This window comes from Manacus vitellinus, unplaced genomic scaffold (assembly GCF_001715985.3).
Source record: "Manacus vitellinus isolate BGI_N305 unplaced genomic scaffold, ASM171598v3 scaffold_73_pilon, whole genome shotgun sequence".
NCBI lineage: Eukaryota > Metazoa > Chordata > Aves > Passeriformes > Pipridae > Manacus > Manacus vitellinus.
The window spans coordinates 841,272-868,881 of NW_021940773.1; the positions used below are offsets into that span (position 1 = coordinate 841,272).

At 45.3% G+C, this 27,610-nt stretch overlaps 1 protein-coding gene across 4 annotated transcripts in view; it reads right to left on the reverse strand.

The window, feature by feature from the left end:
* The window catches only part of ANTXR2 (ANTXR cell adhesion molecule 2), an 82,884-nt gene that overhangs the window by 45,469 nt on the left and 9,805 nt on the right, over positions 1–27,610 (reverse strand). For all 4 annotated transcript variants that reach the window (XM_029964520.1, XM_029964518.1, XM_029964519.1 and 1 more), the window contains exons 5-10: positions 27,429–27,536; positions 27,263–27,331; positions 26,361–26,441; positions 12,729–12,789; positions 11,688–11,783; positions 8,904–8,973 (exon numbers count right to left, since the gene is read on the reverse strand). In XM_029964520.1, coding sequence (XP_029820380.1) covers positions 8,904–8,973; positions 11,688–11,783; positions 12,729–12,789; positions 26,361–26,441; positions 27,263–27,331; positions 27,429–27,536 — 485 coding nt within the window. The remainder of the gene's footprint in view (positions 1–8,903; positions 8,974–11,687; positions 11,784–12,728; positions 12,790–26,360; positions 26,442–27,262; positions 27,332–27,428; positions 27,537–27,610) is intronic.

Here is a 27,610-nt window from a genome sequence, read left to right on the forward strand (position 1 = left end):
CTGCGCAAGCACTGCCCCTTACATTAATGGCAAATTCAGCTTTGTGGCCAAATGACACTCCTGCTTTCATAGCCACAAAGGCCATGCCAAGGCTAGTTAGTGAACAGCACCACAGAAAGGGCTTGGTGTCACTTAGTTGGAAAGAGGACAGAAATGCTCTACATACCCACAAAATATTAATCCATTCCTGAGTGACCCTGGAAGCTACAGGAGACTGAGCTGCACTTTGCAAACACCCTTTCACTGGCACTGCTTGGTGCTTGCAACAAGTTTCCTAAAATGTTACCTCTCTCAGCAGAGGAAGGAAGTGACAAAACAAAAATAACAGTAAGGCTAAGCCATAGCAAACAACAGTAAATATGTCCTCCTCTGGTTTTTGACTACTCATTTCTGTGTTACAAGGGAACTCAACTAAGGTCCCCACAACCTTTCTCAGCACTCATTAAGGCAGGTAAAGAGATGTTCTATTCAATTTAACGAACCTGACTAAGTTCTGGACCTGCTTGTCTAAACAGGTCATTCTGTCTTTGTACCTCTGTGTGCTGGAAATCACATGTGTTTGTAGATTTGAGTATTTGTGTGCGGTTTCTGTGGAGACACCTGGGGTGGCTTTGAAGGGCATCTTTTAAATGTGGGTTTGGACTTGACAGAATCACAGAATCGACGAGGTTGGAAAATACCTATGAGATCATCAAGTCCCACCCTTGATCCAACCCCACCATGGTTACCAGGCCCTGGCACTAAGTGGCACATCCAGTCTCATCTTAAAAATCTCCAGAGATGGTGAACCCACCACCTTCCTGGGCAGCCCATTCCAATGTCTGATTACTCTCTCTATAAAAAATTTTTTTCTAATATTCAACCTAAACCTCCTCTGGCACAGCTTAAGACCACATCCTCTCATCCTACTGCTGGTGGCCTGGGAGTATTTTGTAATAGCACAGTCAGAACGTCTAATGTTAGTTAGACACCCACTGTGTCTGTTTGTCCATCTGGCAGAAGGTGGTGAGACAAAGGTGAGCTGTAATTACACGTGTTGCTGAGGTACCAAGTAACCGGGTGTTGGGTGAGCACTGCAGAGAGCTCCTGGGTCAGACCTGTGTAGGCAGTGGGACTGCTGGATGAGCCCAGGTGTGAGAGATGTGGTTCAGCTGTGCTGGGCTGTTCTGTTCTGCCAACACTGAGACAGTAAGACATGAAAATGGGTGCTGGTCAGGTGTCATTAAGAGCTCGTTGCCTGTTTGGTTTGAAGGCTTGCAGAGTCAGAGGGAAGTACAAGCGCACCACGATGACGTGAGGTACTGATGCTGTGTGTGGAAATGTCAGTGTGTCAGCCTGAGCACTCCAGTGCCTCCTCTGAGAGCCATAATGGTGCCGGATCGGCTCTCATGCTACTCAGATATTTATTTTGTATTTGCTTCAAGAATCAGGCCAATGTTTTTGAAAGCACATTTAACTATACCATATGCCTACTTAAATCATCCCTATCAAACAAGTTGTGGGTTGCTGCTCTGGTTCATTCTGCTCTGTTTTCCCTCCCTTCCCAATGTGTTTATGTATATTTATCCAATTTGCTCTGTTCCTCGTGCCAAATGGCAGGTCTGAGATCCTAGCTATGCAGGGCCAGCTGTGCTATTGTTGGTGCCTGACAAAAGAGGTCAAGGGCTGGGCCCACAGCTCTAGCTGTAATGACAGCTCATGTTGGACATGATGGTACAGGCACAGAGTAATTGGGGTTCATGTGACTTCAGAAGTAGGAATAAATCTTAACTTGTCCTTTAGTAATAAAGAACTCAAGTCTCACTTTTAAGAAGTAATTTTTTTCTGCAAATTAGCCTCTTGCAAAATATCCTGCTGTCCTTATTTAATTTATTAACATAATTCCTCCCTCTGTCTGGAAAAAGAACCAACTTTAAACAACCCCACCACAACAAGCCAAAACCTGAAAAACCAAATGATGGCCTAGTTGGAAAGAAGGGCTTCTCCTGTATGGAACTGATCCTAGCTGTTCTCACTTCTGAGATTGATGAGAGCCACCAGCTGTGCCAGCCTAGGAAGTTACTGCCCACAGAAAAGAGTATGCTACCCCGGGAGGATATTTCCCTCACGAGAAGGTTGTTCCAAGCCCAGCAGCTCCAGGCAGTGACACAGCAGGGAGGGATCGTTCCCAATGTCCTTTGTTCAGCAAGAGATTAATCTGCAGGGCTTGGGAATTCCACGCTCTGCCCCTTGGGTGGCCTGAGATTACTCTTTCCCCTGCTGCCTCGCAGAGCAGAAGCCAAGAGTGTGAAGTTGGTTACAGGGGTTCTTCTCAGACTGCCCATGGGTTTGAGGCAGATGAGGAGGGCAGGCACATGTCCTCAGCCCTGCTTGGGGAGCGTGCAGCTGCCACGAGGCCGCTGGCTCCGGCTGCGTCACCACCGCGCTGTTAATTATTTAAGAGACAGCACTGGGGAAACATCACATCTGTCACCCACACGCAGGCACAACCTCCACTCAGGGCAGGACCAGATGTGTTTATTCGAAACATGTACTAACTAGCTACTTAATGGCTTAGAATTATTAGCCTGAAGTTAATTAGGCAAACATATTCAGCATCAGTCACCTTACAAAGCATGGCTTCTCCTTCCTCAGTGCCTTTATCAACCACGGGGAAAAGTAAAGATCCCAGAAAGGTGCAGCAGTAAGAAACCAATGTATGGGATGTGTTCCTGGTGTCCTCATGAACACTTACAGTGCCCAGCTAAAGCCCTAGCTGGATGCCTCTCTGTGCTGCTGGAACACTGGCACAGGGGAGAAAGCAGGGGCTTGTTTATGGGCCTGTAGGTGTTGGGAAAGTAAAGGAAAATAGCAGTAGAAAAATTCATTTCTTGATGGTATAGTTAAGTGAAACTTGTAAATGCTGGCTTCCTGGCTCCTGCATGCAGTGGGTATGTCCCTGATGATGCAAGCACTTGCCTGGCATCCTGCTGGCACAATGCCAGGACTGCTGCTGCCCAAGGGAACAGGCTCTGGTTCCCCAAGAGATGAGATTCAAAAGCAACTTTTTAGTTCCTGGCTCCCAGGTCGATGTCACAAGCAGCAGTGGATGCAGTAAAGGCAGAATAGGATCCATCTTTGGGCAGGGGGGACAGTCAGGATCGTTGGTTAGGAGCCTGCCATGACAACCATTCTGTAGAGCACCTTTCAGCTGATCTCCAAAGGGACCAGCTGTGTAGAAATCCAGTGAGGTACTGTGCAGGATGGAGCCACAATCCATTCATCTTCACTGTTTGCTGCCATGTGTCCATGATCTACCTCTTAAATCTGGTGCTGGGATTAGTAAAAATCACACTTGGAAACTGGAAAGCAAGATTCAAAGTACCCCTGCTTCCACTGTTATGGAAATAGCTTCCTCTCAGAAATCCAGAAATTGTAGAGCACCTAGAGCTGACTGTGAGGCATGTGTTTGCTCTTTGTACTGAAGGATTTTCCCAGGGAGGTGGGAACTGAGGGCAGCAGTGCCACTGACATGGATTCCTGGGCTTTCAGCTAGCTTTGGTTTTTGCCTACACAGCTGCTGTGAAGGATGTCCAAGGCCCCTAAAGCAGTGAGCAGGAACTTCTTGGTGCACCCTGTGAGCTGTCATGAATGCATTATAAGCAGACTCCCCCAGTACCATTTAAACTGAGATTTTCCGTGAGTTTGTCAGGAACCCGTTGGAAGCAAAGCACTGGGTTCACAAGTCTCCTCCAGTTGCCCAGAGTCCCAGGCTCCTTCAGCAGTCAGGACCTTGGCTTCCATCTAGTCCCTCCTGAGATGCCCTCCGAGCTGTGTGTAACTCAGAGCTTGTGACTGACTCCCATTGGCTCAGCCCTGCCAGCACAACAGCAGAGCAGCTAAACTTGTACTTCAGAGATTAAGATCATAATACCAAAACTTGGGCCAAACAATGAGGGAACTCTTGCCTGCAGTCAGGCTATCAGAGACTATGAAAATGGTATAACAAGGAAAATAAATGGGCCTTAGTTTTGCACTAACTCAAACAAAAATAGATGGAGGGCATGTAATGCAAACAAACATAAACAGCCAGAGAGTGTTAGTGACCATTACAGGGTTGATGTCCTGCTGGGGAGAAAACAAATGCTTTTCTAACAGTCAAAAAGAACCTGCACAAAATATTTTCATATGTAGAGAAGCTAAGGAACTTGTAAAAAGGAAACCACAAGACTGCAATAGGTGGCTACACTGGTTCCTGACATAGGTTCTTTAAAGGCTGAAGGTGTTAAGATGATGGAGATGGGTTCTGCTGTCTTCCCTCATCTTTTTATTCCCAGGGGCTAAGGGCCAATATCTCACTTGTCAATTCAGGATCAAAAAGAAATCGGTGACAAGCCCAAAAAAAAAAAAAACAAAAACAAATTAAAATCTAAAGCCCTGAGTGATGTGAGTGCAGACACCACCCAGTGCTGTGGGTGCTGCAGTTCCCCCTGAGCTGCCACCCCATTCACAAAGAAGTGCACAGGCAACAGAACAGCTGTTGGCAACAGGAGGAACAAAGACTTGAGTGACACGGGCTCCTCCTGTGAGGACTCTGGTTAATGGCCATATAATAGCATGTCTCAAGGTAGCATTTGCAGCTCAGGAACATAAAGCTGCACACTTAGTCCTAGAGATCATTTTCCAGTATGTTTTCTTTCTAGAACAAAAGCTCTTGCTTGTTCTTACAGCCATGAGAGTCTGAGCTATTGATTCTCCAATTACTTGTGGACTCTGGTAAGCCTCACTCAGTAAGGTTAGACTTTCCCTCAGTAATTCCTTCTTGGAATGTCTGGCAAAGAAGCACATTGAAAGGTACCACTAAACTTGTGAACTTAGGCTGTTGGTGAGAGCTCTTACTGCTGGCAGTACATGGAAAAAAAAAAATCAGTGTGGTGATTGGTAACAGACTATCTCCTGCAGTGCTGTGTGCTTTGTGTCAAGTCAGCTGCCCCAGACTTCATCAGCTCCTTGGAAACTGCAGGCAACCAAGAATTTGGCAATACAAGAGTAGTCATTTTCCTTCCTACCACCCAGAAAATAATTCCTATTAAATCTTTGCTCTTTAAGTGCCACCAGCTGTTTGTGTTGGACAGGATGTAGGAAGGGATAGATGGAAGCAGAAGCCAAGAGGATTTGAATAGAAGGTGAATAAGGTCATTAGCAGCAGTGTTCACTGTACCACTTTAGCATGCAAGCTGATCATAAAGTCAAGGTACCTGTGAGAGAGGTTTCACTCAGGTTTAGGCTGGGATTTGTCCTTTTTGGCTTTCTTATTCCTTAAGCTTCCAACCCCATGGAGAAGGACACTGCCCACTTCTGTCCTAGCAAGCCCTGAGTTTAAGTGCAGGATGCACAAAGATGGAAGCTGGCCAGCAGCACTGCAGCTGCATGAAAAAATAGACTACTGTAGTTCTCTGAACTATTTTAAGAACAATGACAATTCCTCAGCCTGTTGGTTCAGTTTGAATAATCCACTGCCTAGCCTAGATCCATCCTTTCCTGCCTGGCTTAGAGGACAGTCTGCACAAGATTAGATTGGATGTTTGCAGTGGGCATCAGCAAATTCAAAATGTTACCGTAATATTCCAGTGAGAAATGAGAGTTTAAGCAGACTGAGGTAGTTGAGTAGTAGTCACATAACTATTCACTACAAGCATTTCAGTAAAATAGTGTGGTGATGTGCTACTTTAGCCAGTAATTACTGCCATCCACTCATCTAATCAAAGTGAATTTTGAAGCATTCAGGTAGTAAGAGAAATGCAGGTCTCACTGCTTGGCCTGTCCATGGAAGGCAGGGGGGGTTTCACCACTGGCTTACCGGAGCAGAAGCCAGCTGTGTTGGTGAAGCCAAGCCTGCAGACAGATCATTCTGAATGCAAACTCACAGGGCTTACAGCAAAATGGAGAGAACAAAAGTGAAGATAGCAAGGAATGTACACTTTTAAAATGTCCTGGTTGATCCTGTACTAGTGTTCAAAGAAACAAGGGCCCTGTTTGCCTACCAAGGCACAATGACTATAGAAACATGTATAATAACACAGAGGTCAAAGCCATCTCTGGTTTGGTTTGATTCCCTTGAGCTGTGGCAGGACAGCAAATCCAAGTCTGAGCTACAAAGGGGAACTGATTTTCTCAAATATTCTGCCAGACCTGAAAAATATGTGACTTGTAAATGGGCAGCACAGTAAAATCTGAGTCCTTTTCACTAACCAGCTTGACTGTGTTGTTGCACCTGCTATCACAGTGTGTAAGAGATGGCTCAAAGCAACTCAACCTGCGGTAGCCTCCTCACCTTCCCAAAAGTCTACGTGTACTTTCCCTTTCTGCTTTATTTCAATACTTTGTGACATGTTTAATAATTCATGGGTTGCTTGTGTGGAAATGATAAATAATTGTCAGCTGTTAGCTAACTGGGAGGCTTGTAAATGAGCTAAGCACACTATGGCATTTTGTACTTCAGAAGTGGCAGTACAAGAAGGAATTTTAAATGGCACAAGCAGCACAGCCATGTTGTCACCCAACCTAGGGATACCACATTCATCTGCTACAGAGGACTGTGCAAAAGCAGATTTTGAAAAGAATGCTTGGTTAAATCTACAGCTGGCCCTTGGGAGACTCCTGACGCAATCCAGTCAGCAGCTGGGAATGAGGCAGAAGTACACCATGGCCAAAGTCCAGGAGAGCAGGGGCACACGGACCCAGTATTCTGGGTACTCAAGCATTTTATCTATTCCACGTGGCTTTGTACTGCTCTGCATGTGAAAACTGCTAATTCATCAGGCAAAAAGAAGTGTCTCCCATCAGAAAAAAATACAATGACCCCTGTTAAATGAGTCTTGATGGTTTCCCCAGAAACCAAGCTGCAGGTTTAAAAGCCACAAAGGTACCTTGGGCTGCTTGTGTTCTCTTAATTCCACCGAGAAGAACACTAGAAAAGAGCAGAGCGGTTGTTGCTACATTAGTGACTAATATTAGCTCCACTACATGAGGAATTACTGGGAGATATCCAGCACTAGTCTGAGCTGTGCCAATGGGAAGTCAACAGTTCAAGTATGTACATATCTTTCATAGCTGTCAGTCTTCTGCACAGCAAACTGCTCAGCTCTGGGCCAAAGCTCCAGAGCTTCAATAGCAGGTTAGGAAACAATATTTCAGGTGGTAACTTGAGAAAATAGACTTTCCTGTGAACCTGTACAACTCCAAGTGTATTGTGCTGAGGTGCTCTATCCACGTTGCAGTTCCAGGGTGGCAGCTGTCTGGTTCAGTAACACTTTACAGCAGAAGGAAAAATGCAGCACACGCAACTAACTTCCAATGCTTTAGTTTATGCCAACATTCCATGCATTTCACATGCATTTGGCAGGACTGGCTGTTTACATACTCTGGGACTAACAGTGTGTAGAAAAGCATTTACAGCATCAGATTTGGGGGAGCTTAATACTGGACCTGGTTTGCAGCTGTTCATCTGCTCTTCCATGTTTCACTGAAATACCTGGCATGGGGAGGAGGAGTTCTAACCCAACCGATTTATATTGTTCTGATGACAAAATTAGTTCTCTTACAACTGCAATGGTGCTGACTAGTTTTAGCCAAGCCAGCAGCTGTCCAGCTGTTGTGCTGCACAGCTGGCCCACCCCCGCAGCCCAGCTCAGCTGGGCACTGCTGCTGCGTCATGGGAGGTACAGGCTGGGCTCTGACACCCTGCTGCACACAGGACAGGATGAGCGTGTCCCACAGCTATGGGAAAGGCCATGTGCACATCAGGAAACACACCAGCATTAAATGCCTTGTCGGTCCCTCCCTCTGCTCTCCGTGCAGCTCTGCTCCGTGCTGGTTCTCCCACCGGCCATGACCCAGCTCTGGAGGCACTGCACTGAGCCACCCCATTGGGGTCAAGCACTGAACTGTATTCCTCTACAGCTTTCCAACTTCCCTCCCCCAGCCTGCCATTTAATGCACAAACCAGATGTCTGTTTGGAGCTTTGCTATCCATCTTACAGCACAACTGAGGCAGTGGATTGCTGCTGAAGTCAGCAATGTACCTACAGAGAAGTCATCTGTACAATCTGCTTTGTTCCTCGACTGCTAGAATTACCACACAAAAATGCCAATGCAGAACTGCTGTGCTTCCTACTGGATTAGGATTAACCCATCCCAAATAACTCTGTGAGAGCAACTTCTTGCCAAATGGGGAGAAAGCCAACAGCCAAAGCCTTGGACCTCCCACAGGGCAGTTTTCCTTCTTCGGGTTAGCTCAGGGTCTCAGGAATCTGCGCAATGATGTCAAAGTGATCAGAAGGGCCTGGGGCTCGTCTGAGTTGGAGAGGAGGAGGGAAGGATTAGTTCTCCAAGGGCCAGAAGTAATGTGCAGCCCTGGCCAGTGACACTGAGAATAAGGCCAGCGCTGTGGTTTAGCCCGAGTGCTAAGGCTGTTAACTCAGAGCCTCGTTGGATCAGGATGTGTGGAGCAAGGGTACCCGTCCTGACACCTAATTTTAATAATAGCTTGTAAGTGTCAGTGGTAATGTCATCTTTAACAGTGAGCCTGAAGAGGATCCAGAAGAGAGCATAATATGCCCTGTTAAAACAGCTAATCTGCATAAAACGTATGACAAGCCAGACCTTTTCAGTTTCATAAACTGGCTGAATATTCATTTTTAAGGCACTGTCCAAATCGGTTTGGTCACAGATAACTATTTAAAGCCCATTTCAAAGCTGGCATATATACCACAGAAATAACATAAGAATGGGGGAAAAGGCAACAATAACAACCCCCTGTGAAAGCAATGAAGATTGCCTCTAGCCAAACCCCTGACGATGAGCATCAGTGATAGCGGCGCCAACTCCGGCACAACATGGTATGACATTTGGTCAGTACTTACTGGCCACTTTTGTACAGGATCGGTGCAGGGCAGAGCAAAAAATCAGACTCCACTGTTTTAGGTTTTTCATCTGAAAAAAACAAATCACATGAGCTTACTATGCTGTGCTGCTTAGATGAGGAGCTGCTGTGTGAATGTGCTGTGAGGTCCCTCCTTTCCTAATCTCCTTACTGGTCAGGTCGTGTCTGGAGCAGGCAGCAAGGCAGCCCAAGATAAGGAACATACAGCCCCACACTGGCTTTAAATGCCAGGTGAGCCTATGTTACAGGGTGTATTTTATTTAACTCAAGTCAGCTCATGCTCTTCCAGAGAGATCATTTCCTAGAACCAACACCATTTTCGTGGAGAATGAGAACATTATTAGGGGGTTCCTGGTAGCTGGAAGATGAAGGTTTGTTTCTAATTGGCTCCATCTGTGTGTACTGCATTCCAGGACTGTTCTGTTAATTGTGATTGGAGTGTCTGTTTTTTTGGTGTTATCCTTTTGAATCTGTCATATGCAAATCTCTTACACTTATAAAGCACCTACTTGTAGAGCACATGTGTCCAGCACAGTACTTTTATTCTGCACATGTGAGGAGAAGAGGAGGGAGCTCTTTTACCTCATGTGTTTGGTAAACTGGGGAAAATTCTCCTCCTGTGTGCAGAGCCATCCTCCCAAACTTTCCCACAGCAGGACTGGTAATTTCTTACAGGGATTATGTCCTGATTGCAGGGTGAGAGCAGATAAATGATCTGCCAGATCTATGTGGAGATGACTGTCCTGCATTTTGGGAACAGGCAGACAGACAAGTAGTTCAGGGGCAGCTGAAGGAGGAGCTGTTGGCATAAATGAGTTTTTCTTATGTGCTATAATCTGTACTGACTGCTTGGCCTAGATTTGGGGCTAGTTGTGAGGTGGGGAAGAGGGATTAGCACATTGCCATATGTTTTTGTCTTAATGGTATGTTTCATAGATTATTTTTCTATCCCACAGCTCCATTTGGCAGGTTTCCTTTCTAGCATTTGGTAATGGTTCTTTATAAATGCAGAACAAGAAACATGCCAAATGCATCTTCTCAAAGCAGAGGCACTGACACAGTGCGGGTGTGCTCAGAGGCTGGTCCCAAAGCGAGCCTAGGTGCTCAGGGAGGGGAACTCCAACGTGAGCACGTCCTCACCTGATACCCTCTGCTGTGCCCTCAGATACTGAGGGCTCTGCTGAGGGACTGCCAGTCTCCTGGAGAGGAGAATGCAGTGACACGAGAATGCTGGTTTTCTCTTGGGACTGTCTCCTTCTTCCTGCTACTGCTCCAAATGCCCTGCCTACCTTCCTGTCCACCCTGGCTTCACTGACCCCTTTTAGGCTTCCTCTGAGACAGAAGCACTTGGAGCCAGCACAGAGCTGTAGAGAATAAGCTTGTGTATGGGGAAAGGACCACGTGAAATTCCTTTGTCTCCTTCCTGTGCAAACGTTTGCTGTTGTCCGTTGCTAAAGAAGTGAACTGGGGGGAGATGTAGAAGGCCCTGGCAAGACCCCATAGAGCAGATTGTGTTTTTATAATCAATACATCACTGTGCCATTCCCCTCCCCTCGTGTGCTTCAGCACACCCCTTCCTGAAGCCAAGAAAAAACAAGCAGCCCAGAGCTGTAGTTGGCAATTCGCACATCAGATGCTAGTGAGTGTTTGTGGGCAATGGGAAACAGAGGTGACAATTGTAATGGAAACTGAAGGGAAATTTATACAAGCAGAACTGACTTGCACAGGCTGCCGGCACCCAAAACTACTGGGTTATCTGTTATTCTGCCAAATTATTGTAGATATTTAACAGGCAGGAGGGATTGGCAGCCCATTCCAGTATATATGATATCCAGGGTAAAGACAAAAATGCACTGGAAACACAAGTTCAATTGGGTAGGAATTTAAGACAGGCTAATAGAGAAATCAGACTGTAGGCAAGGAAAAAATCAGTTGGACTTTTTCTACAAGTTCAGTTTTGGTTGCTTTCCAATCTGGCTGGCTTCTAAGGGATGCTGCTTAGAGCTGGAAGTTGGATGTACTTATCCTAGCCATCCCCTTGAGTTTCTGAATATAAAAACCAAAGTCAGATAAAAGCTTAGAGGAAAGTGCCTGTAAAAGGTACCACGGTCACTGTCTGAAACAGAATTGCTTTGGGATGTGGCTGCAGTGAGTCCCACCGCTGGAAGAGAGTGCTGCTGGGCACACTGAGCTGATGAACCATGGTGAAACACAGGGACAAAATACACCTACTGTTCTGACCTGGCCTTGTTCTGTGCTGTTGCAGAAAGAGGGCTGACTCCGTGTCACGCATCCCTGAAACCCACAGCATAGTGGCTCCACACCTGGCACGCCAACCAGAACGGGCAGAGACCGTCCAAGACAACAAGGTAAGTGCCTTTGGGAATTGCAGTGAGATGTTGTGGTCTGGGTGGTCTTGCAGAAAGGGCCCTCGGTCAGTACACTGTGGCCATGGGTTTGTTCATCACCAAACATCTGTCTCCCTGATCATCAGGAGCCAACAGTTCTCACCACGTAATGCCCACAGCCAGCCGGGCTGCCAACACTGTTCATGGCGCACAGCTAATGGCATCTGGTACCAAAATCAAACCCCTGAGCTAAGTGTGAAGTAACTTCCCTCCTATCACTAATCCTCAGCGCTTTCCTGTTCTCCTCTTCTTCGATATATTTCTCTTGGAATTTTAATCAACTGAGGCCATGAGAAGCAAAATCAGTCCCTGCATAAGAACTACAAAGGCAGATGATCTCTAACATCAATACTTACGGATTGTAGTCCCATTCACTTGATAGGTACAAGTCACGCTGTCAGTTCTCCCACCAAGGGTTAAGCCGCTTCCTCTAAGAACAACTTGAAACTCCTCTGGAGAGAAAAGCAAACACCCAAAATCACCCAACTTCAGTAAGTTACACCAGGACAATTTCAGTTTAGTCTACAATAAAGGAAGCACAACATAGCAACACTTCCAGCTTACTGAGATCTCCTTTTTACTGGAACCCTTGTACTGAATTCTCCTTAGGTCACACTAGGGAAAATCAAGATTTGTTCCCAAATCTTTATCACTGAGGCAGCCCTATGAAACTGCCAGTGAATTCTGCCTAACAACAGAATCTGGGGCTCAGTTGCACAGTAACAAACAATTTCTCAGTGAATGAGAAATCTGAGACTCAGAATGAGAACACTCCCCAAACCTGGATGAGGCTCATTTGTAGTGCCTCATGAAGAAAATCTTTCTCCTTAGTGTACTATTCCTCTGGAAATTGCCTAAGGGCCACACTATATCTGTGAGCTGTGCAGAGGAGGAGTGCAAACAGTTAGTTTACCAGGGCCACTGACTTCACCCAGACGATCTATGTTTTCACAGAAATACCCAAGTAAGATTTTGCAACTACCTTATTTTGACTGGTCTCCAACTATGAGTGGATTGTGAAGCCCAGAAAGAAGACAACCCCTAAAATTTTCTCCAACTCTTATACTTCAAAAATGCAGTCACATGCTTTACTGCTTACATTCTACAGATTTTGGGGAAGATATGGGGCAAGTGCAGAGCAGGAATCATAGGAGAGGGACTGGTAAATGCTTTCCAACTTCCATGTGATTTCACCCAAGCTGTGGAATCAGGCCATGGCAGACACCCCCTCTAAGAAGGAGTCAACAGAGAAGGATATATCTTTCTTGAACTCCTTAAGGACTTTTTTTTAAGTTAGAGATGTTTTATTCTAGAGACGTGCAGTTTTCCTTTGGGTAAAACAGGGAAATCACAGTATTGTAATCATTGAATATTCTTTTAAAATTATAAAGACTTACCTCCCACACAGACACTGGATGGCTCCAAATATAAGATCTCAGTGCATGACTGTTTCAAAACCTATTGCAAAGGAGGAAACTAGTCATAAATAGGTTTCGGAGGGCTATTTCAGTGAGCAATATTACTTTAAAACAATTGCTTGTCCCTGGAAGACAGACATACACAGCTACAGGTTTGATTTGCTAAGACTTTGTAAGACATTGCCTGGAGCACGCACAGCTCCTGCAGGCCTGCAGAGTCAAGTCTAATTGTTCCTAAGGCTTGGATTAGTTTGTTATGCCTGGGATAGCCTTCAAAACATAATGATGTCCACATCCCTAACCTTATTTTCCATGAACCCCAATCCTCACGTTTAAGCCAAAAATTAGTCACAAGGAGCCTGATCCAAAACCTAATCCAGTCCAAAGCAGTGTTCCCACCATCTGTGGGTGAAGCCAAGTGCACATTATTCTGAGTGCTGGCCCCCTGCCCTCCACAAAGCAGTGCAGGGACGCGCGGCGTTCCCGATTGCGCTGCCCGCCGTCACACAGGGATGGCTCACTTCGGCCTGCCCTGTCAGAAGTGGTATTTCTAACGGGTGTTCAGAAATACTCCACGGAATCAATTCAGGTCCCTGTAACCACGTGCACAGCAGAAAGTCCTGTTACTGTCCCCTCTCTACCTCTATTTGCTGGAGCTGTGTCTTCTGCTGAGCTGCCCTGACTGCCTGGCAATGTCCCTCTTGGCTTACTCTTAACTCTTTCTGCCTTCTTATAGGTACAACTCTTTTTACTCTGTCTACAGTTTTCGCTAGTGATTTCTATTGCTACGCATCCAGGCCCAGCAGAAACAATGTAGTTGCTGCTCTGACAAAAAGCATGCCAAGCTCCAAGAAAGATAATAGCCTCCCTCACTGAACACTTCCCACAGTTCCTCTCTCCCCACAGACTGTTGTGCACAAATTATATTTTTAGTGATTTGAAACCCATTTGTATTAAGTAGTATTTAAGGAAAATAGAGACCTTGCAGGCACACACATTTGGATGAGACACAGCACCAGAAATCTTAGGAAAGAATGTTGAACTGCAGTTCAGTGCAAGCCAAGCAGTTTGTACGAGCTGAGGATCTTGCCTTGCTTCCAAAAAAGGGCTTTGGCTTTTTGATTCCTATTGCAGTGTGGAGAGAAGTTTCCCGTGGTTTATTTGGCGGTTGGGCAATATTTTGTGCAAAATAAAATACAGCAAGAATACAGCATTTTATTCCTTTGCTGTAACAGCATGTTCTATTTTTTTCCCTGAAGAGTCAGATGAACAGCCCAAGTGAAGCTGAGACTAGAGACAAGCCTTATGTGAAGCACAGATCCAGCAGCTGGCATTGAATGCAGTAATTGTGGTTTTTTAGAGCCGCATTATATAGACAGGGAGAACCTTCTGAACCCCTGTCCTGGCCCCATTTGCCCAGTGTCTGATGAAGGGTCCATGTTATGAACTGGGGGTCAGGGAGAGGGGAAGACAATGTGGGACAGGATCTGACTTCCCTTGCAAAGCAGTAGTTCTCTAATGTGCTGCATCCTAGGGTGAATTTTCTAACACTTTGCTTCAAAATGCAATGCAAATCAGGAAAGAACCTATTTGGACATGCTTAACTCCCTTTGGATTTAAGCATAAACTGGGAGGGGTAGACATAACAAATCCAACTGAGATGAAATATGGCCTAGATGAAATGATCAAAAATCATGAACAAAAGGAATTTTCACTATAGGGTTCAGGATACACAGATTTCCTGCATGGAATCCATTTTTACACATGTGCCACTCTTGACTAAAGCAGGAAAATACTGAAAACTGTTCTTAGAAATAACTGCTTTGACAGTAATTTTTCATAATTTTTATTACTGCTGTTCTCTGCTTAGCTTAAGCATGCTGTACTGTTCAGAGACCCTCAGCCTCTTTGCAAAGGGGGTGGTCTGAAACTGCCATTTTGCCCCAAACAAAGCTTAAACTAGGAGGAAAAAAAACTGTGGAACTACTAAAATTTGGGTTTCTAAGTTTAGAAGGTTCTTTTCCACCCTTCAAAAAGCTTTTTGATAGTCCACACTTTAAAGAAACAGAAGGATAATGGTACAGAAATCTGCCTTGTTGCCATAAACCCCTCCCTTCAACAATCAAGTCAGCTTCAAAAGCAGAAATCAAACCTTGTAAAGGATTAATTGGAATCAGGTGGAACCAATCAGAAGCATACAGAGAGCTCTTTGTTTAACCCTTTATAGTCTGGATTCTCTTCAATATCCCCTCTAAACAACACTGAAACACTGTTCAGAACTACATTTTGCAGCAGTCACATAAAAATCAGAACACTCTTTGCAGGGTCCAACCCACAAGCTGTACCAAGCACCAGCCATGTGCATGGTTTGGCTCACAGGGACTCTGCTGCCACAACAGAAAACCAAAAATATTTTCCAAGGCAGTAATCACTGCTTGTGCTTTCACGTGTGGAGAAAAAGCACATATTTGCACATCCTAAAAGAAGGTACAGAAACTTGAGGCCTTGCTTTATTTTTGCTCACTCTTCTGTATCTGTTTTCATCTTTCTTCCCTTTCCATGCAAGCTATTCCTTCCCAGACAGCACAGGGCACTCCAATACACAGTTCATTTCTCTTGGGGGCAACTGATGTGAAGGCATCTTACCCATTTTTCCCGTGATCCATGTGCATTATTTAATATGCCTTCATCCCCCTGCCCTTTATAATTTAAAACTAACTTTAAACTATCCTGCTGTGGAAACCTGGACTGCAAAGTCAGCAAGGTCAAAATGAACTCCACAGAAATCCATACAACGCTTCCCCTTTCCCCTTTCTTATAATCCAAGACACCACAAATTTGTTATTTAGAAACCTACTGCTCACAAGACAACTTGAAATAATCACTATATAAGGCCATCCCTGGGTAGGATAGTTAAGCACTCTGCTGACATAAATTCAAATAAGACTATGAATTGCCTTAGTTTAACAGCATGCGATGAGAGATTGAGAGAATTTATGTCATCCACTTGATTCCAAGAGCTTCACACCAAATATAGGACTCTGCTCCCAGGCTCGCAAAGGCTTTTCTACCATTCCCCCCCTTTCCCACTCAGTGCTGGCTGGCACAGAGAGAACCAATTCCCCACAAACCCAAGTGCAAAATAGAGCAGAAACCTGTCCGTCCTGTTGTCCTGCAGCTTCAGAATGGAGACCTGTGGAGAAACTACAAGGGTGTTCTTCTCCTTCTGAAGCAGAACTGTGCAGTGCAGGACTGGTTCAGCTGGAACCAGAGCCTAATCAAAGTAAAGAGACCACAGCTGTGAGCTCCTTAGGAACTGTGTGGCTGCTGGAACAAGAGAAGGCAGTGGAGTCCTGCTCTTGAAGGCAGTCAGCCTCTTGGACTTAAGAGACATGAAATCCAGGCCCCAAACATCCTCTTGTTCAACACCACCACAAAAGACCCCTGAGGAAATTACTCCATAGCTCCTCCATGTACAGGACTTGCTACATTGCTGCCACCAAACTTGTTACATTGCAGCAGCCACCAAACATCTAAGATTTGAAAAATGTTCCGGTGCTTTCTAGGACCAGTTGTTAGAGCAGCCACCCCAGGAACACAGCTCATGCTCCACGCTAACTCTGCCACCCGGCCCTGCTTCACAGGGCTGGTTTGAGGCAGAGCAGCCTCCCAGCGAAATCCCTTCTTAAGGCTACCTAGTGAATGGACACCGCAGAGTCTCTACAGCAGCTCTCAGTAAAGCAAGTCAATCACTTCAGAACACTTCTGAGAGCAGAAGTTACCAGAGTAGAGGCAGCCCAGATACCTATGGGGGTTTAGAAGCAAACTCGCTGGCACACGCTGCCCAGCTCCCTCTGTGAGCACTGTGGCTATTCAAGCAGGAGCTGCTGGGCTCCAAACAAGTGAAATGGGGGCATTTTCTCTATAAGTCCCACTGTCTGTCACTTGTCTCCATTTCAGGCTATTTCAGTGGCTTACAGGCAAGCATATGTAAATCCTCTCAAAACAGTTGTAGGAAGTTCTTTTATCAAGTACATTCATTCACTTATCAGAAGCTTTATCAGCTTTTCTGTTTGGCACCACTTTTCACTAGTGCATTTTTTTCTTGACCAACCTGACTGTGGACGAGTACTTAAAATCCCTTTCCACTCTCGTGGATTTCTATGCACTTCCCCCTAGAAGGTTCCCGAAGGCTCACACAAAGGTCTCAGTCCACCTTCTGATGCAGTGGGTTCCCATTTTTGTCATTACTAACGCATTTCCTCCCAGTAGAGCTGTTTCACAGAAACGCCATCCATTTCTGACCCACAAGTGTCCAAACCGACCACAGGCTCCAGTTTTGTCAGCTCTAAGCTGCAGAAACACCCCACCCACCCAAATCGTGCCAGTAGCACAGAAAGGGCAGGTGTCCCTGCAACACGCTGCAGAAAGGCAGCCAAGTAACAGGCTGACATCAGGCTCCCCAGGGCTTGTGGCCTTTGCAAACTCCACCTCTGTTTATCAATCTAGCCTTGTCAGAGATCTTGCCCCTGCTTTATGCCAACATTTCTTCACATGGCCAATGTGTTTCTGGACCTTCCAGGACCTCTTTAACCTGGCTCTGCTCTGACTCGCTTTTCATCTTTGCTGCTGCCTCTTACAAGTTCTCAGCACTTTAACAGCGAAGCAGCAACTTTCTGAGTATTTAGCCTGCCACACCCTCGGAACATACTGTGGAACAGAGCTGTACCAGGCCGCACAGTGTTACACGCAGGCTAAAACAACAACTTTCAGCACTCTAAGGGAGGTCATGTTCCAAGAAATTGAGAGAACAATGCACGAGTAAGGAGCTGTGAGCAGCCCAACTGTCTGGTGACAATTAACAAAACAAGTCAAGTGTCAATTTATCTCACAGAACCACTCGGTTTTGCTTAGCCCCATATGCAGTTCAAAAGTTTTTGGTAGCAGGCAGCACCATAAATCATAACTTGCACGGCATCTGCTCCTGCCCAGCACTGTACACTACAGTGGGTTCAGGCTTTGCGGCGGGTCATCAGTACAGCTGCATTCTTTACTGAACCACCATAATGATTTTAAGTCTAGAAAATGTTCTACAGCTGTGTAAGGTGTTTAGCTCCTGGGACAGAGGTCAGGATAACCAGAAACTGCTGGAGGGGGACACCTTCTGACACATTTTGGTCAGACTTAGCACGCTAATGATTCTGAATAGCTAAGAACTTCCACAGTCACCAGTGGCTTTTACTCCCTACAGTTTCATCCAAACATGCACACCTCTGTTTACATTAGTGCTCTCTGGAAGCTGATCCCAAATCAGACTGCTGTGATTTCCAGGGGGAAGCAGCATGGTTCCCTGACAGAAGTGTATGTCCTGCAATGAAACAAATGCATCCGACTTGCTATTTGCAGAACCAAGTTTTCAAGAAGAAAAAATGTTCACCTTTAAAAAATAATCTTATTTGCTCTACTTGTGTATGGCAAGTAGACAGCAAAACCTGCTGAGAGCACAACATAATCAACCAGAGTGCGTGTGCAAAGATGATATTCCAGCAGTTGTATCTCCTGCTTGGTGCACGGAGCCTGTGCCTCGAGTGCTGCTCTTGGATGGACGTGCTGCCAGCCAAAGTGTGTGGGCACAAGTCAGAGATGGCAGCACAGCCCTGAGAGACCCTCACATGGCAACCTCACAGCCAACTCCAGGCAGCGGCTTTCCTGTGGAGATTCCAACCTCCCTTTCTTTTCTCTCTCCTTTCCAAATGCGGGATCCTTAATTTTCCCTGGGGATGCTACAAACAGAACAGTTAGTGAGGAAAACTATAACCCCAAGGAAAGCATAGCTAGAAACTGTGGTAAATTGAGAACCTGAGTAAAACTGGAGGACCGGTGTTGAGTGTGTAACATGCCACAAGGCTGTGCTTTCTGAATGTGCTGTGCCCAACTCCTCTTTCAGGTGACCACAAAACAGGCCTCACCAAGAGCTGCACCTCTTATCAGGATATATATCTCAAGATAGAGTGGTAAACATGACTAAGAACTTGTCACTGCTAAACATGGATATGCAGTGCGATAAACGTACTGCAAGCAGGGGGCAGGAAGCGAAGGGCCCTGATAACATAAGAGTGTTTAAATCCACCTGGAGTATTCTATGTCTCAGCTGGATCTGTGCACATAGGCAAAGCCTCCCTGACTGCCAACTGTGACACTCCAGTGCTGTGGGCTCTTTTCTCATGAGGAATTGGCTGCACTTTTGGCTGGTCAGGAATGCCACCGGGCATAGGGGCGGCCACTTAAGTGGCAGGCAGGAACAGGGCTCCTGCGTGCACAGGCAGAGCAGTGTGTGCAGGTGGAGTCTTAGGAACTCTGGTCAGTGCTGCAGGAAGCTGTCCCAGCCTGTGGAACACTGCTGTCCAGTGAGGCCTGTCCCTGGTGAGTTAATGCCTTTTTGAGGCTCATGCCAGCTCCACGTGGAGCTCCTCAGAGGGATGGGTGATGAAGGCAGCATTGTGCTGGTGCTGAGTTAGCCGTGTCCAGCCAAGCTCACCCAGGGGCTCAGTTTAGTTCCCAAAGCTAATCTGCTTTGTTCCTTCTGATTGGCTGAATTAGGACTGGGCTCACCCCATGTTTTAATGTGAGTTTGTTTTTCTATGAGTCACTGGGAAGTACTACTGGCAGCTTGCTTCCTTTTCTTCCCCTCTAACTTGAAACGTTTTTTTCCACTATTGCTGAGGCACTAAAAAGGAAATTAAAGAAAAGCAGAAGGTGTTTAATTGGTGTGATGGACTTCCTTGCTGGTTTTGTTGTAGAGAATGAAATGCTGACTGTCCATAGAGCAGGATTTTTCATGCTGAATTCAGTGACCTTCATGGCATGTAAAGTGTACACATGTGAAATCAGGGTGACCAAGAATTTAAGGTGTACGTAGGCTGGCATGGTTACAGGTTTCTTTCATTCATGAGCTGTTGGTTTTTTTACCTGATTAGGACTTGTGCCCCTAATACTGTGGCAGAGTTAGGCTTTGAAGATAAAGATACTAGAGGAAATGAATACAAGTAGAGCCTCTGATGTCAGTGATTACACTCAAGTAACCTTAATCATGAACAGGATCTCTGAGTCACAGTCCACCTTAGGCTCTGGACAGGCCAGCTCCTCCATATAGCAACTAATGCTTGAACTCCCTGAAATTAATTGCTTGTTTCCAAAGTGAAGCCTTCCATTCTTTCTAGTGTCTCTGCTGTGTTCAAGCAAACCCTATATTTACTTCTGCAGTGCTGATCTGTGCAGAAAGCCACGAGGCAGCAGGACCACCTCACACCAGACCAAAGGCAATCGATTCAGGGTAACGTGGAAAGAAACACATGCTTTTCTTGGAAACACCATTTTGGTGCTTCTCTCCAACAAAGAGCAGGAACTGCAGCGGTTAATATCTAACAGGCCCTACCTCCCTCTGTTGCCAAACATCTGTGCTAACTGCACTTGGCTGCCAAGCCTGGCCTGCTCCCTGACGCAGCGCCGTGGACAAAGAGCAAGGGGAAGGGGAAGGCTGCTACCCTGTCCCCTATCTAAGAGACAAAAATCCCGGAGACATATGGTCTTGCATAAAATCACCACCCGAGAGAAGCCTGGCACGGTGTTAGGTTAGTGAGAATATTCTAATTACACCAAGGCTGAGTAGTACCTCATTGGCAGTCGCTGAGGAAAGCAAATGGAGATGACAAAACTGTGGGTCATGAGATGCGGATTTTAACAGCACTGGAACCTTTACCCCCAAATTACTAAAAACAACCCTAAACCCATTACTTACCCAGTAATGTAACTAAGGATCAAGAAAAACTGTTACTTTCCATAACAGGAAAAAAGTTGTTCGGCCTATTTATTTTTTTCCCATTAGTTAGAAAAATCTGGCTCCAAGAAACTTACCACTACAGAAACACTGGATTTCATTTGGACCTGTGACTGCTTCCTTTGGAGCAAGTTGTGCAGCATCCCTTACGTAACGGAGCTGCCAGGCAGGGATGTGCAGGGATGGCTGACAAGTCCCATCCCAATCACAGGGCACAGGCACGCTCACACTAACCGGAGCTGTGTCAGTGCCGGTGCTGGCTTATCAAGCTCACTGTGCTCCAGGAGAACATTATATGGTTTGTAATATGTCAGAGAATGTCAAATTAAGGGCTGCACAGCAGTGAAGGGTAGAGCAGAAAGCATTCTATTCCAGGCCATTGATTCCTTTTAACAACTACATGCAGTAATTCCCAAAACTATCTCCTCGGTCTCAATCACATGGAAAACATAGCGCAGTGTTAGTTCTGAACCTTGCACCCAGTGCAGCTTGAAGATTAGACCGTCCAAGGGGATTAAAGAAGATGACTGATTTAATCAGAATAATTCTTTTAATGATAACTTGCTGCATTTCTTCTCCCCCCCTCCTTAAATGTCTAATAGTTTGCTTCCTGGATTCCCAGTGCATAAACTGAGCATATTTTCTTCCTACAGGAAATGATCCAATTAAGTTGATGTATAATTGATAATGAACCGTTTAAGCTGATTTTGGCCTTGAAAAATCTTTACTGTGTGCAGTCAGCTGTCTGACCCCTCATTCACAGCAGAGGGACAGCAGTTAAGGAAATGGGGAGCAGCCTCAGCACATTGAGACCAAGGCAGTGTACAAGGCAGCTCAGCTCAAGGGATCTGGGCAGGCTGGGCAGAAGTAGGGACTACTTGAAAATCATGTAGTCCCTGATTACTGCTCGGTACCAAATCGCAACCTGGCCCCTGAGACACGAGTGGTTCAGAGAGCAGAGCTTGGTAAGCTCCCACATCAGGGACATGGAAACAGCATTCCCCACTGTCCAAAGCTGGAGCACCACCTGTGGCAGTGGGTAAGTTTCCTGCTCTCCATAAATATGAACTCTGCTACCTTACAGCAGGTACCCATGGGAGATGCTGCTGGACTTGTGTGAGTTCAATAATTCCCCATCCCCCAGTGCCAAAGCCAGGTCAGTCAGAGGAAGTGCTGCTGACAGCACAGCTAGAGCAGAAGGTATCAGATTCACAGAGAGAGGATGGAGCACATCTTCGGGAAGCCAGCATGGTAAGTTTTACAAACCTAAAGGCAAAAATTGTTCCTCACACAAAAGAGCTCTTTGCCTACCTCAACAGAACTGACTCACCCTCACTAGACTTTGGCTTTGTCCCGTCTCGAGCACTACCTCACTGTCCAACAGAGGTTGCGAGCTTCCCTCCCTGCTGACTTTGTGTTAGTAAGGCAAACAGGGACAGGTCTGCTTGTCACCAAGACCTGTCAGCAGCCTGTGGGGCCCCTCTCTGTGCTGAGCACTGGGGCACAGTGACAGTGAGTGTCACCATGCTCCAGATGAGAAGTGACTCCATCAGGTACCGGCTGAGCGTGCTGCTGCCATGTACGGTTTGTGCAGCGGCTCCCTTCGGGCCCCACTGAGCTGGCTGTCACCAACCCGTGTAACTCCAAGGTAGGAATGCATTGCCATGCACAGCGAGTGACACAGGAACCATCCAGCTGACATGGAAACCCCCAGGATATTCGGTAGATACCCTTCGCTGGTGTCCAAATGGATCTGAATGCCACAGGGATTTTGCTGACTGCTCTTTGCAAGACAAGCAGACTTTACCCACCACGCTTTACTAGAGAGAATTTATACTTTTATAGCAGAGAATTTGTATTTGTATAGCACTCCCTACTTACGCCCCTTTAGCCAGAGTCTGTCCCTGTATAGGTGGTGAATATAGTTTCTAAAGGACCCTGGGTGTGTTTAATCCTTTGTTCAGCCTCACTGTTCCCAGATGCACTCCTTTGATGGGTCTAAGTAACTCCAGCCTGGGAGTTCACATCCTGCAAATCCTGAGGTCTTCTCTCCCCAGGTCCCCCCTTCAACAAGAGATGGATCCTTAAGTATCCAAATTTGCAACTCTTCCTGGACAAACTGACAGCTTTATGCTAAGGCCTAGGGTTTTTTCCCCAAAGGGCTCAGCCAACTTGGATACAATTTAGCTTGCATTTACAATGTTCTGGGTGGTCCAACCTCTCAGTTCACAGGACTTGATCAATTTTGGTTTTGTCCACTACGTTTAAGGTCGGGTTTCCCACGTAAAATGAACAAAAAAACCCGAGCACCTGCAAAATGAACAAGCAGAAAGAGCTTAGCAATTCTATTTATTATCCTTCCCAGGTAGAGCTCTTAAGAAACTTATAATCCTTCCTGGGTAGATTCCTTAAGAAATTGTAGCAATGAGAGATAAAGGAACTTCAGGCTGACCCTTTTTTGAACTGATTACTTCCTCTAAAGTTCTGCACATATTAGTTCTTGTAGTCTTATCTGGTAAGTTTTCGTGGGCTTTCCTAAGTACAAAATATATTTTAACTTCCTGTATTAAGTGCTGTCAAGTCACTTTAGTATAAAAATGTGTTTAAGTCTACTTAGAGCTGTCACACACTCTAATAAGGTTACTAAAGTGAGTTCCTTTAATGTAACTTTTAAAGGCACGAGCCTTGTCCAATTCTGCCTGCAGAGACAACCAGACAACTTTCACTCATAAATCAGCAGGACTTGTGTTTAATTAAGGGTTTCATTTTCTTATCTAGTACTGAACTGCCGCATGGTGACAGGAACTGTGCCCTCCCCAAGCCTTGCAGTTCACACTGCCCTGGCTCGCTCACGAGGCCACACTCCGTGTAATTACCAGCCAAACCCCATCAGTTACTGTTCCTGAGAGTGCAGTAACTCGCCTTCAGCATTTTGCTTTTAAGCTGTAGAGTTTTGCTTAGATTTATTCACCCTGACAATGCTGTTTAGTTACGACTTCGTAAAGTTAGGTATTAGCAATGCTGGCAGAGTGGGAGACTTCACAAAGCAGCCCCTCTTCAGAGTTCTGCACAGGGCTTTGGAATCGGTACTTGATGTTATTCAGCAGAAACACATGGTGTGATGGTGCTTAAACCCTTCCCACTTCTCTGGAGTTTTATCTGAACTTAAGGTCAAAAACTCAGTGCGAGCTCTCCAGCATCTAAGCCTGGGCTACTGTAAATGCTCATCTCGACTGTCTTCCATGTTAATCCCTGGGTACGATTAAACATATTTCGTGTATCTGTCCAGAGAAAATAAACTGGAATAGGTGCTTAGATTGCAAGCAATTGCAAGAGCAGGTACTAACAGACACTCTATGATAAAGCTCATCACTTTACCAACAAATGCAGTTCAACTGCTCAGCTCTCCTGGAATAGGGTACAAGATATAACAAGATAGCAGCCAAGAAAATCTCACACCTGGAGAGATCAATGTAGAAGAGGCTCCTGCATCATTCCTACTCAACAGTTCTGGGGTGTAGTTTTGCTCAGGGGTTTTAATTGCTGTGCCGCTGCCATTTCTGAAAGCTGTGATTTTTCTAAACAAAAATTGTTTAGCAATGTTCACGGAGGGTTTCACAACTGCACCTTTGACTCTGCACTTCGAGAGATACTCCTGCTCATTTGTGACCTGAGTATCTCATTTTCATCTGGTTTAAAATTAGTTCTCCCTTTTAGAAGCATCTCTTTTAGTCTGTATTCTCTAGCTAACTTGCAAACTGAAATGAATTTATAATAGTAACTAAAAAGGAAAACTGTGAATATTTCATGTTCCATTTGATCTGCTTATCGATGTTATAATGTTATGAGAATGATTTGTCAAAATTATTTAAAACCCCTGCAAAGAAAATTGAGTTATAACTACAGCATACAAAAAAATCATGTTAATTTAGCCACCAAACATGCATTAAAAAAAAAACCCACAAAACTCACACACAAAAAATCCAACTGAAACAAAACCAAACCCATAGCTGTGGATACTTCAATCCATGCTCTGTGGTAAAAGCCAAGTGGTGACATGCTTGTTGAAGCTGCAGGCTGTAAATAAACCCTGGACCAACTCATGAGTTTAGTCTGCAGGGGCAGACCTTGCATTTAAGCTGTAGAACTTTTCCTGTCAGTGCTAAGCTGTTACCTTAAAACAAAGTGCTGCCATTCAGTGTGTCTGGTCCTGCTCTACAGCTGTGATATGCACACATCTGGGATTTTTACACTCAGGTTTTTCACAAGTGCCAGAAGAAGCTGGATTGAGGCTTGTGCAAGCACCACCTGCCAGATCTTATCAGAAAAGCTTCCCTCACTGCCCCCAAGTGAAGGTGCTTGAAAGCCCCTGGGAGGTATAAAAGATGCAGACTGGCACTGCTACTGCCCAAAAACACCTTGGCTGAGAATGGGCATCCTACAGCTTGTGCTAATCTTCATGTGCTTGAATTCCAGACTCCTCAAGGGACTGTACTCCTGCTGCACTCCTGCTGCTTCCTCAAAGGACAAGAGGAGTAGTGGAGAGACTTGACTCCTCGGAAGGCTCCAATCTGCAGGTCAGTGACCCTCATTGGAGGGGAAACACTGAACACCAATGTCTTTACTCCTCGATCTGGTTCTGCCTTGACACACACATTTTGAAAAGCAGTATCCTTGGAAACATAACATAATCAGCTGGGGCTAAACATTCAGCTCTCATAAATAAGCCTAGCACTAGTGGCTTCGAGGTTGCATCATTTGCACCAGCAACACAGCTGAGTCCTTTAAGTCTTTCAAGTGACGTAGGATGAGATTTTTAACAGTAAAGGTTTTAAGCAGTACCATGTGGGGTGCACTGTCTTTTCAGGAGAATAAATGTCAATGCATCAAAAGGTTGATTATCTCTCTTTAGAATGTGCAAGGAAGATTCTGAAATTACATTTATTTTAAGCAATAGAAGGAAAAGAAGTTGTTGCATTATGACATGCACAAAAACCACTGCTCAAGGGAAGTGATAAATTTGTGACTGTGTAATATCCTGTATGTGAGTCGTATCCTTTTGTTGTTTAAAAAAAAGGAAAGGGAAATAGATGATAGTGAGATCTCTCTCAGAAAAATAATTCCATTTTTGATTTTGACTTTACTTTTGCCAGTAAGCCTGTTTGCACTGTGCTGCCTACACGCAGCAGCAGCGCTGTTAACCTTGCATGAAATACGCAGCCTTTAGTTTAAAAAATGTTTCTCTTGCTTTGATCCCTTCTCGCAAACCACAGTAATCAGCTGAATGGCCTCATCTCACTGATGGGAGCTGGTCATGCCATGCTCAAAAATGGAACTGAGTCTTATCACTTACTGGGATAACAAGTGGTTAAAGTCATGTATTTAGAATGTTTCTCTGTATGTGAAGATTTGGACAATTCCTAAATTGCACTTATTCCCCAGGATTTTAACAAGTTCTTCTCAACTCTCCCACAGAAACAGTCTCCATTTTTTCCAGACTAAACCCACAGCAGCCATTGCTCAGAGCATCCCTCCAGCTTCCTGCATGAATTCCCCTCTCCTTGTGAGAGTCTTCAAACTCTCCACAAGGTCTGAGCATGAATAACTGCAGGAGGGGCAGGCAATGCTGATTTACAGAGTTGCATCTCTTAAGCATGAGGGAACTTGAACTTCTGCAATTACTGACTTAGGAATTAGTTCTACCTAGAAAAGTAAGCAGGACTGGAGAATGCTGTAATCTTGAGGAAATGTAAAACCTATTGCCTGGTACTCACAGAATTGATTATCCCCTTAAGTGCTTGGAATCCTCCAGTGACAGGGAAGACTTGCTCTTTCACATCAGCAATTCTTTCCAGCTTTGGAGAGAAAACACATGCAAACAACATGAATCATCGGGCAAACTAAATTCATCACGCTGATTTTCACCCTTAAATGTAAATGGGTGCCTAAAAGCAACCCTCATCAGCTCTTCAAAGAGAAGGAAACTTGAGAGCTCTCTCACAGCTAACTATGAGTTTTCTAAACAGGAGGACTTAATAGTGCTGACTGCAGCTAACAGAATGGTGGGAAGCCATGGTGGCAAACATCATGCTGAGGAAGCCTTTAAGGGCTTGTATCTTGGTAGTGATTTCATAACTGTCCAGAATTACCTTCCCTGTTTGTTCTGTCCTCCACTAAAAAGCCTTCCTCTGCACCTTCTGCAGGAAGAGCCTTTTGTGTGCGTCTCTATTTAAGTCACTTTGATGGAACAGACATAGCTACAGCATTCACTGAGACACAGCAACTCTGGAAGAGCTTTCAGTCAATGAAGAACATGGATCCGACACTCTTTTCTTTATCCCAAGGCTGTTAAATGCTGCTTGAACCTTGTCTACAGCTCCTCTGTTCACGCAACCAGCACCCTGACCCGACTGCTGTCCCAAGGAGAGGGGTTTGCCTGCACCCTCTCTGCTGCCAGCTCCCAGCTAGCAAGGGGATTTCCGACGGGTCTCCTCGGCAGTGAGCGCGACACCCACTCTTTCTATTTATGTCTGCATCCACATCTGAGTGCGTTTCCTGAGCCAGAGAAGACATTATACTGCCTAATGTAAGTAAAATTAATTTCCATACTAAACATAAACTGTGTAAAACCCAGGTACTGCCTAGTACGCTAAAGTATTAATGTTCTTATTCTTACCTGTTCTTGTTCAAAATCCTGGACACCAACACAGTAAACTCTCGCTCCCAGGTCTCTGGATTTCCTTGCCTGTCCCATAAAAGAACAGAGGAATAAGCATTTTTTTATTCAACAGGCAGCACTCAAACTTTGCAGAATATGACGTGCATTTCCAGCTCGTGCTCACCTCTTTCTCTGCATACAAGGGAATCTGACCATCTAGCTTGCCATCTGTCAGTGCAATGATGATACTAGAGAACCTCGAGGCTCCTTGCTTCTCAATTTGCACATTGGCCTGAAACCAAAAAAAAAATCATCCAGCTTAAAATTGCACCTGAACTTCTAACCAGAATGCATCTTTTAAGCATC